We start from the raw sequence: 12,574 nt of genomic DNA on the forward strand, positions 1-12,574 counted from the left end.
TCTAGGCTGGAATCCCAGGCCTCTGTCCTTTAGCCAGTTTCCTGAGAGTAGGCCTTGACAGTGGTCATGCCCAGGGACAGCAAAGGCTTCTGAGCTAAGGCCAGCTGTGTGGCTCATTGCCCCAGCAGCCAGTGAACACTAGTGGCCTGTGGCCTGTGCAATGTTCTTGTTTAGAATCAGGGGGCACGGTGTCCAGACACTTACTTACCTCTCGTTTCCCACCCCCTCTGTTTTGAAAGCCAAAGGCACGCCCCTGACACCTGAGAACAGCACAGGGAGGAATAACCCGGACACTTTTGAAGACAAGTTGCACCTCCACTCAGCACTCTGGACTCCACGATGCCTTTGAGTCTCTTCCCACCTCCTGTGGGCCTCAAGGGTAACCCGCCAGCCTGCTGTTTGCGTGAGATCTCCCTGAAGCTGTGTCTGTGGCAGTGAGTACTCATAAAGGACACTGGATCGAGTTCAGCCACCGGATTGCTTTTATCAGTGTTAAAGTGGTCTGGACTGCTTGCTACCAATCTGTGAGAAGTTTTTGTTTTGTTTTTTAACTTGCAGTATATCATGGAGCCACTCTTCGAGTAGATTGGTGGGCAAAAAATGTTTTGGCAAGAGCGTTACTGTAGACTTTTCTCCCTCCTCCCTCTCCCTGCCGGTGTCTCTTTTTTTTTTTTTAAACACCGTCTTCTGGAGGTCAGTCTCCAGCAGGTAGGCACCTTAACTGGAGAGTGGAGGCTCTGCTCTCCAGGAGAGAAGCTGTGCCCTGAGTGCCCCTCTGCAGAAAGGAATCTGGCTTTAGGTTCCATAGTGATGTTCCAGGACTAGCATACGGTCGCTGGCACCCAGGCGTCATGACCCTCCATAGCCCAGCGTTTGCAAGTAATTTGGGATAAGAAGCTGTGTGAAAATTTCGAACTTACAAAATGGTTTGAAGTCATTGATGACCCAACAGCAAGTATAAACCCTACTGGAGGCTTACTTTTCATGGTACAGAAGCAATTCTATGTGATTTTTTAAAAAAGAAAAAGAAAATGCAAACTAGTTCTGATAATGGAAAACCAAATGGGGGTGGGGTTGGGAAAGGTAAAATCAAAATGGGAAAAAAGTCATCTTTTTCCAAGATTTCCAAAGAGATGCGATTTTCTTATAAGTTTCATGTGAAAACAGTCTGTCAGGTTGGGGCTGATGGTCCTACCCCATCTGTTTTCTAAGAATTGCCTTTTTAAAGTGAAATCATTAGGATGTACTTCTGAGGGATCGCCCCCATTTTCTCTGCGGGTACTGTCCTGGGACTAAGCCTCATTTCGCATCCACTGCTCCCGGCATGGCTGTGTCCCTCTCCCCTAGGACTGCAGACGATCCTCTGGATGCAGGTGGCCAGGGAGCAGAGCCCCAGACAGGTGGAGGAAGAGTGTGCGTGCAATTTCCGTTCAGGGGGTCCTGTGGGCACGTCGTGTTTCCTCGACGTGCCCTCCTTCCTTGGGTTAATGCTGTCATCTTCCTGAGGCCTTTGGAGCCCTCCAGGGTATTTTCTGTAGTACCCACCCCAAAAGGAAGCTTACTATAGTGAGACAGCATTGCCCATGAGGCCGTCGCTGGAGTCGGAGAACTAGTGGGCCCTTTTCACTGGTGGTCACAGCGCCACCGCTCCATGAACCAGAGCCAAGGCCCTCTCCCTAAGAACACAGAGCGGTCCCGGACACAGGGTGACCTTTCCTCGGCTCTGATCTGATGATCAGAGCCAGTCAGAGCAGCCACTTTTTCCCTCTGATTCTTGGGTGACAACTTCAGTTTCAGGGAATTTCAAGTCAACAACAGGTAAAATGAATAAATACTTGGTTACCAGCCTAATAATGTGAATCGCTACAGAATTATCTTATTATGTAAGAAAACAAAGACTTTATGCAGATACTTTAGCTATAAATTGATGTAAAATATTGATTTTTTTTAAAGGAAGGGGAGAACAGTATCTCGTTCACTTATTATGCAATCAATCAGTAAATGTTTTTAAAATGATACTATTATAGGAGAGCTAGCGAGGAGAGACGGACGGGCCAGTTTGGTTGTAGTTGGAAGGAATCAGCCTGGTTGTTCCATCCCGGGACGGGAGGGAGAGGAGGCGAGAGGGCGTCGGAAGGTATCTGGTCAGTTCCTTGGTGACAAGTGCAATGGGGTATGGGTAGAATTTATTTTCAGAGCCAAGGGGACTTGATGGTTATGAATTAAGTTGCTTTTAGCAATGGAATTTATAGACAGATCATGTTGTTCCAAAAGATGTGAATAGGATCCACGATAGCAAGTTGATTCAGAATATTGTAGATACTTAGATTAGTGAGTGTTGACGATTTGATTTCTTAGACTGAGATTTTAATTGAATTTCACTATGTCTCCCGGTAACACACACAGCATCGGGATTAGGAAATTAGCCATTTGGGATTCTGCCTGCCACAAACAGACCTATTCTAAACAGTGCTATTAAATTTTAGACTGTTCAAATATTTTATTTTCTCCAACAAGTACTTTTTATTATGATGAACAATTAAGACCATTTAAAACACGGGAGTACAAGTATTTTTTTGAATTAAATTAACTTGCAAAAACCAAATTTGCAGTGGTTGGGTTGTTTCTAGACAGACTTTGGTATCAATTTAAAACCAAGATAATTTTTATATTCTTTCCAATAGAATTTCATGACAACTTCTGCAGTTTTCTTAACCTACAAAAAAAAAAAAAAAAAAAAGTGCTGCAATGATGAACAAAGAATTATACAGAACCTACTTTTGTATCTTTATTTTGGGATTTCTTGTTCTATTATAAATATGGAAGTATCCCTATTCAGAAGACATATTTTGTTAAAAATGAATTGTACATATTTAAATATGTATTTTTGCACAGGTCTTTTTTTCTGATATCCTGTTTTGGTACAATTGAGATCATCTAGTATTTATTTATTAATTAATAAAGTAAATACCTTTTTATAATTTGAAGTGGGTTCACTGCCCAAGCCAATAGTTCTAGAACCTGCCTCCTTTACAGTTCAAGGGATGCCTCTGTTCTGTGAAAGGCTCTGTCCCTTTAGTGTCTCGGAGTGGATTCGTGCAGGCGAAGTGGGCATTGCTTCTCCCTAGCTGCCTGATCCCCAACAGGACTACGCGTGACTAAGTGACACACTGCTTTTCTTTTCTTAGTGTTTTACGTGCGAGTGCGTGCGTGCGTGCGTGTGCGAGTGTGTGCGTGCGAGTCCGTGCCTGTGTGTGTCGACACTGAGCACACGTGCATTATTAGTGTGTGATGTGGTTTAAAACAAATGGAAAAAACTGAAAGTGCCTGAACCCTAGTTTTAAGCTTAGACAGATTCTCTTAAAAAAGACTTGAATGTTCAGTTGAACTTTGGAGTTTGCTTTTTTCCACCTAAATATCGCTTCTAAAATTTTAGGGGAGGAGTCGAAAACCACCAGTGCTGGTCATTTTATAAGGTATTTTAAAACCAAGGCCTTTTGGGTCACAGTAATTCAACTGGCGATGGATTGCCCAGTGGCACCAAGGGTTCCAGCTCGTCAGCCAGCAAACTTACATGACGTGTCCGTTTTGTTATTCACTCATGAAATGCAGAGTTTAATATAGAATATTTAAAATATTTTGTATTCCAAAAATATAATACAAAGAAGTACCTCTGAAAACATTGAAAAAAAATGTATAATTTGAAAAACGTAACTTATAAAGGCAGCTGTCTTCCTGCAAGAGTTCTGTTGCCAAGTAATTTCTTAATGTCTCTCATTCTGTCCTGGGTGGGGGAAAAGTCGGGCTTTGAAAAATGATTGTTAAAAAGTTTCATTGTTTAGCAGAAAATAATCATTTTTACATTTTGTGCAAAACATTTTACATTTTCAGATCATTTAAATGAGCACTACATACTGTCAGTGTGAATGTAGGGCCTCGAAAGCATTTTGCTATGTTTTGTTTTGTTTTTTTTTTGAGCTTGGTTATAAAAGCAATCTCCTGTGTTAAAATGTGTGAATAGTTTGATAATTTGTACACATAATCAAGAGCATCTCAGCTGGACTTTGTTGGCTGCTGTATAGAACATGAACAAATGTCAAGGGATAGAAAATTACTTTGGATATTTAAAAGAGAAGAAATATATAGTCTATTTGTTTTGTAACAAGTTTCTGTAAATAAAATAATTTATACTATTTATAAGAAAAAGTTGTGCTTTGCTTTATGAGAAATTAGTTTGTGGAACAAACATGTTACTAAACGGGCAATAAAATTAGGACTTCTCAATAAATAAGGTTGGCTGCATGAAATATTTGACACGTTTCTGCCTCGTGGTCCTGAGCCTTCCAGTCCAGTTGGGCTTGTCTTGATTTTGGCGCCGGACACCTGGGGAAGCGCCTGCACTCCGGCCTCCTCCCTGCACAGGCCAGAAACTTCTGAGGCCTTAGGGCGTTTCCGTTCCTGGGTGCAAAGCTTTGCTGTGGGTCAGTCGGTTCCTGTGTAAACAGTGGACTCCACTGTATTCTGGCCCTGCAGGTTTCTGAGGGAAATGGGGCGGGGCTGATAGTGGAGAAGTGCACTCTGTATGACAGGTAGTCAGTGTGGCGCAGAGTGTTCTCCAGTCCAGACCTGTCAGACCTCTTCTCTGCGTCCACATACTTCCCTTGTTGGCAAGACAAGTGCACTTGGGTATCATTCAGAGAACAGCATGATCTTTCTGGAATCTGGCCAGTTTGACCATTGCAAATGAATCGTTCTAGTAAATTGTTAAAACGTGTTGTTGTTGCTTAAAATAAGGGGGCAACTACGTTAGGTAATGAAAGAAAAGGGAAAAAAAAAAAAAAAAGTGCATACCTTACCTGAGAGAATCAGGCTGGCGTCAAACCCCTTGGCCCCGTGGGCTCCCCAGTTCCTTCTTAGATCAACCAGGCAACTGTAGGACATTCCCCGTAGATATCACTTCAGGAGTCCTCAGACCTTCCAGGAAGAAGGTTCGGCCTCTCAGTCTCTTACCATTTGTCCTTCCTTTCCCTTTCAGGTAACCTGTCCCTGGATCCCAAGAGACCTGCTCAATTCAAGGAAGTTGGGGTGGCAGTTTGGGATCGTGGCATGCGGAACCTCACCCACAGAAAACCAGGGTAAGGTCTGCACAGAGGAAGCAGCAGGATGGAGGTGGGAAGAAACGCAGGAGAACAATTCTTTGTGCAACTTGCTAGGGAGCAGGGGCTGACGGGATCGGAGAAGGTGGGAGGGTCAGGAAGGACCTAGCCCAGGACCTTGATGGTTGAGGCCTTTGTCCTCAGAAGCATATGGAATCAGGCTCAGATTAACCCGAAAGAAAACTCAGAGCCCAGAGAGATGCGTGGCCCGGTCCCAGTGCTCTGCAGGTGCTGAGGGAGCCAGGTGCATCTTTACTAGGACTGTGGGAAGACGAAGGTGTGTGCAGGTTTCTCCCCATGTTCCTTGTGTTTTCATTCTCTTGCCTCGACATCTGTTTTCACTCCCACTTTGAAGTCCTCATCACAGAGCTTTTCCATAAGCTGGGTGCCATGGTGTGACCTCTAGTCCCAGCTTCTCAGGAGGCTGAGGCAGGAGGACTCCTTGAGCCCATGAGTTCAAGACAGCCTGGGCAACACAGTGAGACCCTGTCTCAAAAAAATAAAATAAGCCAGGTGCAGTGACCCACCCCTGTAATCCCAGTGACTCCGGAGGCTGAGACAGGAGGATTATGAGTCAAAACCAGCCTCAGCAAATCGAGGCCCTAAGCAGCTCAGTGAGACCCTGTCTCTAAACAAAATACAAAATAGGGTTGGGGATGTGGCTCAGTGCTCAAGTGCCCGTGAGTTCAATCCCCAGTATCCCCCAAAATAAAATAAGTTCCCTTAAGGCGAGCCTAATGGGTCCTCTGTGTTCTCCTCCTCCTCTTCAGCTTCCTTTGTCCTAAGAAACTCTTGATCCTGTTTCTAATGGTAATTACCCGTCTTTGACCTCGTAAGACTGTAATTATTGGCACTTGCTATCCTCATTTTCCACGACCAAAGCTGGTCCTGTCAGAGTACCTCAGGAGGTGTAGGGCAGGGTCAGACTGTCAGCCACGGAAGTCTTCAGGGAAGGGAAGAATCGAGCACTTACGATTTAATAATTTTTATAAAACTGTCCACCACACAGGGCCTCCAGCAAGACTGTGGGAGACAGAACAGACAGGAGAGAACCTTGGGACAAACACAAGTTACAAAGCTCTCGTAATAATGAAGTAAGAGCTATTGCATTTATAGACTGGCTCTGGAAACCTTTTAAAGGTGGAGCCTACAGGCCTTGCGGTCTAATTAGGTTGAACAATAAAAGGTAAGAATGAGTTTAAGATTTCTACCTGGGCCAAACCTACGGATGAGCTTTAAGTACAATGTGTGACATGGTAACAGAGAACAAAAAAGACATAATGGCTCTGAGCTACCAGTGGAAATTCAGGTTAATTTAGAACCTGTGTTACCGTCTAGGGGCGCTGGGTTCGTCATCTCCTTTCAGCAAAGAAGTGAAGAACAGGATGCAGAGATAGCAAGCAAGAAGGGAGCAGACTGAAAAGCGACGGAGATACAGAGAAGACTCCTGAGAAGGGGCCCCAGAGTTGGGCATCCAGTGGGGGAGTTGGGCCTGTTCTTTCTGTGGTCTCTGGATTTCCTCCTTTCCCGTCTCCTCGCCTGTCCACACACTCCTCACTGTTATTGATTGGCGCCCCCTCTGTCCACATCTCTGTTGGGTCCCCTGCTGTGTGCTGAGCACTTTCATCAGGCAGGAAGTTGGCCTCAGTAGAAGACCTCTCCGTGCTGCTTTGTTCCGGCACCGACCTCCTGGCTTGCCACCTTGCCCTGGCTGCCTAGGCCCTCCTACACCTGCCTCTCTAGTTGGATGGAGCTCAGGAGGGAGGTGTGAGCTGTCAGAACTGTTGTTCACTTGCAGATGAGGTCACAGGAATGGGTGAGTTTACCTGGAGAAAACACACCATTCGTATATTTGGCTTATTAAAGCAATGCTCTGCTCTGGGTCCTTACTGTGCCTAGCACTGCACATACCGTCTCTCTCAGCCCTTGCAGGCAGGACTTTGGACCCCACCCCTACTGAGGAGGAACTTCTCTAAGGTGTCATGCCTGAGGTCTCACAGCTGGTAGGCGGAAGAGCCAGGCTTGTTCTGTTTTTATTTTGTGGTCCCAGACTCCAAGAACCATATGAAAGGAGTGTATCATCCTGACAGATGCATAGGCACATGACATTCCATCTCTAGAATTTCACAAGCTTCAAGCCCACTCCAGAAAGAGAAGACCCGAATGAAGCCCAGCACAGACAGACAGAGAATCAACACTACAGAACAAAGAACTGGAGAGGTAAGGGAAGACAGGGAGGGGTGAGACCCAGATGGTTTAAAAAGAATGAGAAATTGAGGCCAGGTACAGTGGTGCACGCCTGTAATCTGAGTGGCTTGGGAGGCTGAGGCAAGAGGATTGCAAGTTGAAGGCCAGCCTTAGCAACTCAGCGAGGCTCTCAGCAACTTAGACTCTTATCTCAAAATAAAAACTAAAAAAGGGCAGGGGATGTAGCTCATGGAGAAGCACCCTTGGGTTCAATCCCCAACATCACACACACACACAAAAAAAAAAAAAGAAAAAGAAAAAGAAAAAAACAAGTTTAGAGAGTTGACTCCATTCAAATTATCAACCCATTTAGATAAGGTGTTTTGGGTGTTTTTCTTCTGCCGTTTTCTCCAGGATAATGAGAAGGGCAGGTTTTGGTTGAATGGAAAAGTTAGAGCTCGGGCAGGGAGGACGCCCAAGGATGAAGAGAGTGTGTGGGGAGCCAACCAAGCGGCCGGGTTCTGGAGCATTGCAAGCACTTGCAGAACCTCGGCAGGCACTCAGAACGTTGGTCACGGTACCTCCTGTTAAGCCACAGCCTCTGAGGATCAGACTTGTTGAGTGATTGGTTCAGCACGGGGACTGCGTTCGTTTCCATATGGCCAGTAACTCGGGGGACCCAGGGGCCCTATCAGGGTGGCTTAGTTCTTTTAGGAACGGGCCAGGAGAGGGAAGAAAAGGTAGGAGAGGGGAGAAGTTCCAGGTTTCATCTGCAAAACTACCTGAACACAGGTGCCGTGGCTCCTGAGTGAAACCTCGGGGCGTGGCTGGAAGCAGCCTGGAGGAAGCTGTCATTCCAGGGCGCCCACGTCAGAGCACTTGGGCAGAGGAGACTGAGCCTGCGCTAGGTCTGGAGTGAACGGGCACTGAGCTGGGGGCGTGGGATGGACATTAAGTGGGTTTTGCTGGGCTGAGAGGCCTTTGGATTGAGTGTGGATGCACAGTGGCCGGGGACCAGCAGTGGACCTCACCTTGGCCCCGAGCTTCTGAGGCCTGTGTGAAAGAACAGCTACTGATCCCGAGGGTGTTGGGGAAGCAGAGTCCTCAAAAGCCCCTTTTAGTTTGTCAGCATTGACATTCTGCTAAACTCTGGGAAAGCAGGTCTCTGGTAACCTTGGACAAGGCGGGTTGTACAGTTGTCAGGCGCCACCTACTGGCGGTCTGGGACAAGTGTCACTTCCCGGAGGCACCCAGGAGGGGAAGGCTGCACATATCCTACTGCAATGAAGGCCACTCGTTCACTGGCAAGTTGTCCATTTTCTTTTTATTTTTTAGTGCTTGTAGAGGGACAGCAGGCCCTTATTTATTTTTATGTGGTGCAAAGAATCAAACCCAGTGCCTCACACGTGCCAGGCAAGCACTCTTGTCACTGAGCTGTGACCCAGCCCCCATTTTATTTCTTAAACCCACTCTTCACAGGGACAGTTATGTCACTACCAGAAATTTCTGAATGACAGAGGGTAGCTCTGTCCCTTGACCATGTGCTCAGGGCTACAATGGCTCGGGCTAAAATGCAGCCTTCAGGAACACCGTCATGCACACCTAGTCTCGTGGCCTGGACGTGAAAAGCAGTGGCCATTGAAGCGCTCCACGTTTTCTAGGAAGGGAGTTAACTCACTCCCCCACAGCCGTCTGTAGGGGCACGAGCTGGCCAGCAGCCGTGAGCGTGCGCAGCGTTGGCAAGGCAAACAAGTATCTCGGCCCTCCCCATGTCCACAGGGGGACAGGGCAGAGAAAGAAGTAGGAAAAAGTTGATAGCACCAAGGACGAATGTGGAATGGGGAACTGTCAACTGATTTGTGAATGATCAGGAAGCTTCTGTTGATCAACTGTTTGGTCAGGTTGCCGGGAACTGAATGCGTTGGCATTCAAATCCTACATGATGGCAGGTGCCCAGGGAGCAAACTGGGCACCGTCCAGCCGTGTGGGTCTGGTGTAAGTTGGTGCAGATGCTGAACAAAGGTGATTTTTGGACTGTATATTTACATTCCTAGGTTTCTCTTAGTTTACGTGTTAAAAATTAACCTAAAGCTGTTATTTCTGATGGAGATGGCCGTCTGGACAGGTAGATTTGGTGGATAATCACATTGTATTGTATCAAGGTGAGAGAAACTAGCATTATTGCCTTAAAAAATAATCACATGGATCATGCTGGTTGCACTTCATGGTGATGCAGCAGGGCTGACGCAATGAGGCGACAGGCTTCCGCCTCAGTATCGAGAAGCAGCCAAGCAAGCATGACTGCTCTAGCTCTGGGCCTTAGCAAATAAACTCACTGGACGATGATCTTACTTCCATTTTATGAAGCGCCCTTCTTGTCTACAACCAGAAACTTTAGGACTTTTGAAAAAGCAAGCTGTACAACTTGAAGCTACCAGAGGCAAGATGAAGGTTAAGAATTCTTTAGCCAGAGCGTCCCAGCTGCTAGATGCTGGGGCCACCGACCTTCACCCTCAAGTGCACAGTGTTGGGCAGTGCAGGGGAGGCAAGCCCCAGTGCCAGCAGGGGCCCGGCAGACAGGTCCTGCCAGGGACTCCACAGGCAGGTGGGCTGGGGCAGGTGGGAGTGTACACTTGTCTCGGAGTGTACACTTGTCACACGCAGCTTGAGGAGCACAAGTCCAGAGTTAGCCTCGTCTGCCCGTTTCCAGTTAACTGTTTCTGGGTGGTGGCCATAGATGTATTTTTTCATGAAAGCCCATCTGAAAGGACCAGTTTGCAGTTTCGTGGCGTCAGGAAGCTGCCTCTGCCTTCCTCGCTCAGGTCTTCTGTGGAAGGCAGCCGTGGACCTGCAGCTGCCCTGTGAGGCATCATCAGGGTTAACTCGCTGTTTACATTAACGGGCCAAGAGGCAGAAAAACGAGGTGTGAAATCCCGTTCTGTGCAGTCTTTCCTTCATAACAACACAAGTGGGTTAAAACCGTCCATCTGGTGATGCGTTTCTGTGCCCAGCTCTATAACACTGGGCCTCAAAGACCCTATTCAGTCACCTACTAATGTCCCAGTGCTTTCTACTAATATTAATGTGGTAGAAATACGTGGTTTTACTACTAGTCGGTAGTATTTCTCATATAGATACAGATACAAATGAAGCCACCCACCCAGGATCAGCAGTGCAGACAAGTGGGACTAGAGTGGCCTCATTTAAAATGACAGCTGTTGGATTCCAGTTGTATTTTCACCACCAAACCAGTATTCTGAGGCGTGACAGTATGCCTGAGGTCTGCAGTGGACAGAGTAACTCCTGAACAGTGAGTGGCAAGGGCTGCAATTCTGCATGAAAACCTCGACAGGCATCGAGAATATTCGTCAGACTGTGAGCAGCGGTCATCTCTCTAGGGGATTACTTCAGAGCACTTCCCCTTTGCTTGAATTTCTGCTGCAATGAGCTTATATTACTTTCCTTGACAAACCCGCTCCGCAGAAAGTTGCACTTTCTGCTTTATCACCTGTCGCCAGGCTTGGAGTTCTCAGTGTGTCTCCCACTGGGGATGGGTCTCCTACCTGTCATCTTCCCCTAGTAATTTTAGGCAGATGGGCTAAAATGGTAAAAGAAAAAGAAAACCAAGCACAATTTGAGCAACGAAGGAGAAAGAAGGAAGTTCTGGCCACTTTCCTCTAAGGCCACCGGGACCCTCAGCCTTGATGGAAAAGCCATTGTTGCTGTGTGACCACATCAGGCCAGTAGCTTTACTGGAGGGAGTTGACGGAAAGATTATTTCAAAAAACTGGCAATCTGATCTTTTTCCCCTCTAGCATGTACTGCTAGGAGTCAATTGGCTAAAAAGTAGAATTCTGCCGTTGTATTTATTTATTTGCAGTACTGGGGACTGAATGGTAGGCAAGTGCTCTCCCCAGGGCTTTTTATTTTGAGACAGGATGTTAGTAAAAATTGCTGAGGCTGGACTCAGACTTGTGATCCTCCTGCCTCAGACTCCCAAGTAGCGAGGATCACACACATGCAACTCTTCATGCCGCTCAGAACGGCTCTAATTCTAAACAGACACAGGAACACAGTAAGTTCTCAACAATAATTCGCTGGAGCTAACAGACTGCATTTGATGATTTTTAGGATGTGGGGTCTTGTTATGGGCACTTATGTTCACAGTTTGTTCAAGAAATTATTAAGGCTATATAGCTAACTTAGAAATCCATAGGTGGGTACTCGGAAGTGCTTCAGGTGTCCAACTAAGCACCTCCTGTCCGCCTCAGCTCTGGCTACGTCACTCCACACAGCATCGCCATCTCCCTTGTGAGATTCTGACAGTAGCCTCTGTCTCGACTTTTAAGATAATGCTTCTGATAGTTTGCCATTAAGTATCTTGTCATAGTAGGATTTTTATTTTATTACTTGGCTTGCAGAAGAGGTGTTGATTATGAGAAAATGTCAGAATTAGTTTCAAATGAGATCCTCAATGAAAAAGCACGCCCCTGAAGAAAACCAAACCCCCCCTGCACTGGAGAACACCAGCGGCCAAGATCGGAATCATCTTTCACCTGGGCCACGGCCTCCACCTCCCTTGACCTGCTTTCCCACCTGCCCTCCTGCCACCACCCATCCCACCACGGCCCAGTGTCACCTCCAGCCGAGTGCTACAGTGACAGTGTGGAAGGTAAATCAGGTCATTTCTCTGCCTAAAACTCCAGTGGCTTGCTGTCTGTCTCCCTACGTATCTGCATGCTCTCTCCCTTGTTCTCACTGAAATGTCACCTTACGGAGAGGCCTTCTAGAACACCCTGTTCAAGAAAGCCCCCTTCACACCCCTGTCCCCTTTATCTGGTTCTTCAGTCCTATCTTCACAGCATCAATCCTCACCTGACACAGAGTTTATAACTGGAAGACAGATAAGGTTCTCCCCACTGCTATTACTGTTTGGGGAGAAAAGATTCATTTTCCTAATATATGCACAGGAGGCCTTAAAATCTATGCTTGTAAGTTACATTCACAACTTCCCAAAGAGGGAACTTCTCGTCTTATGTGGTTCTTGTTTGTGAGAGAAAGCATACATCGTTCATCATACTAAGAGGGTGACAGTTTTTTCTTTCCAAGATCAGGAGGTGGTGTCCTTACCCCTACCATACTGATGAGTCAGAACCTAACCTGGGTCCTCTGCCCTTGACTGTGACCATTATATCACATTCAAATGACATAAAACACTCTTCATTAATGAA

General features: G+C 46.5%; 1 protein-coding gene and 2 long non-coding RNA genes across 3 annotated transcripts in view; 2 read left to right on the forward strand and 1 right to left on the reverse strand.

The window, feature by feature from the left end:
• ATXN7 (ataxin 7) overlaps positions 1-682 on the forward strand; it is an 86,652-nt gene extending 85,970 nt beyond the window's left edge. Inside the window, 1 exon segment of the mRNA XM_079114477.1 lies at positions 240-682. Coding sequence (XP_078970603.1) covers positions 240-349 — 110 coding nt within the window. The 3' untranslated portion in view covers positions 350-682.
• A 2,249-nt stretch (positions 683-2,931) lies between these two features.
• Positions 2,932-12,574, reverse strand: part of LOC306646061 — a 104,160-nt gene continuing 94,517 nt past the window's right edge. Inside the window, exon 2 of the long non-coding RNA XR_013759812.1 lies at positions 2,932-6,600. This is a non-coding gene — a long non-coding RNA (uncharacterized lncRNA). The remainder of the gene's footprint in view (positions 6,601-12,574) is intronic.
• On the forward strand, positions 6,591-12,516 carry LOC306646054. The gene is made up of 3 exons (XR_013759805.1): positions 6,591-7,376; positions 9,453-9,505; positions 10,484-12,516. It is a non-coding gene; the product is annotated as an uncharacterized lncRNA (long non-coding RNA).

This window comes from Sciurus vulgaris (assembly GCF_902686455.1).
Source record: "Sciurus vulgaris genome assembly, chromosome: 16".
NCBI classification, from domain to species: domain Eukaryota; kingdom Metazoa; phylum Chordata; class Mammalia; order Rodentia; family Sciuridae; genus Sciurus; species Sciurus vulgaris.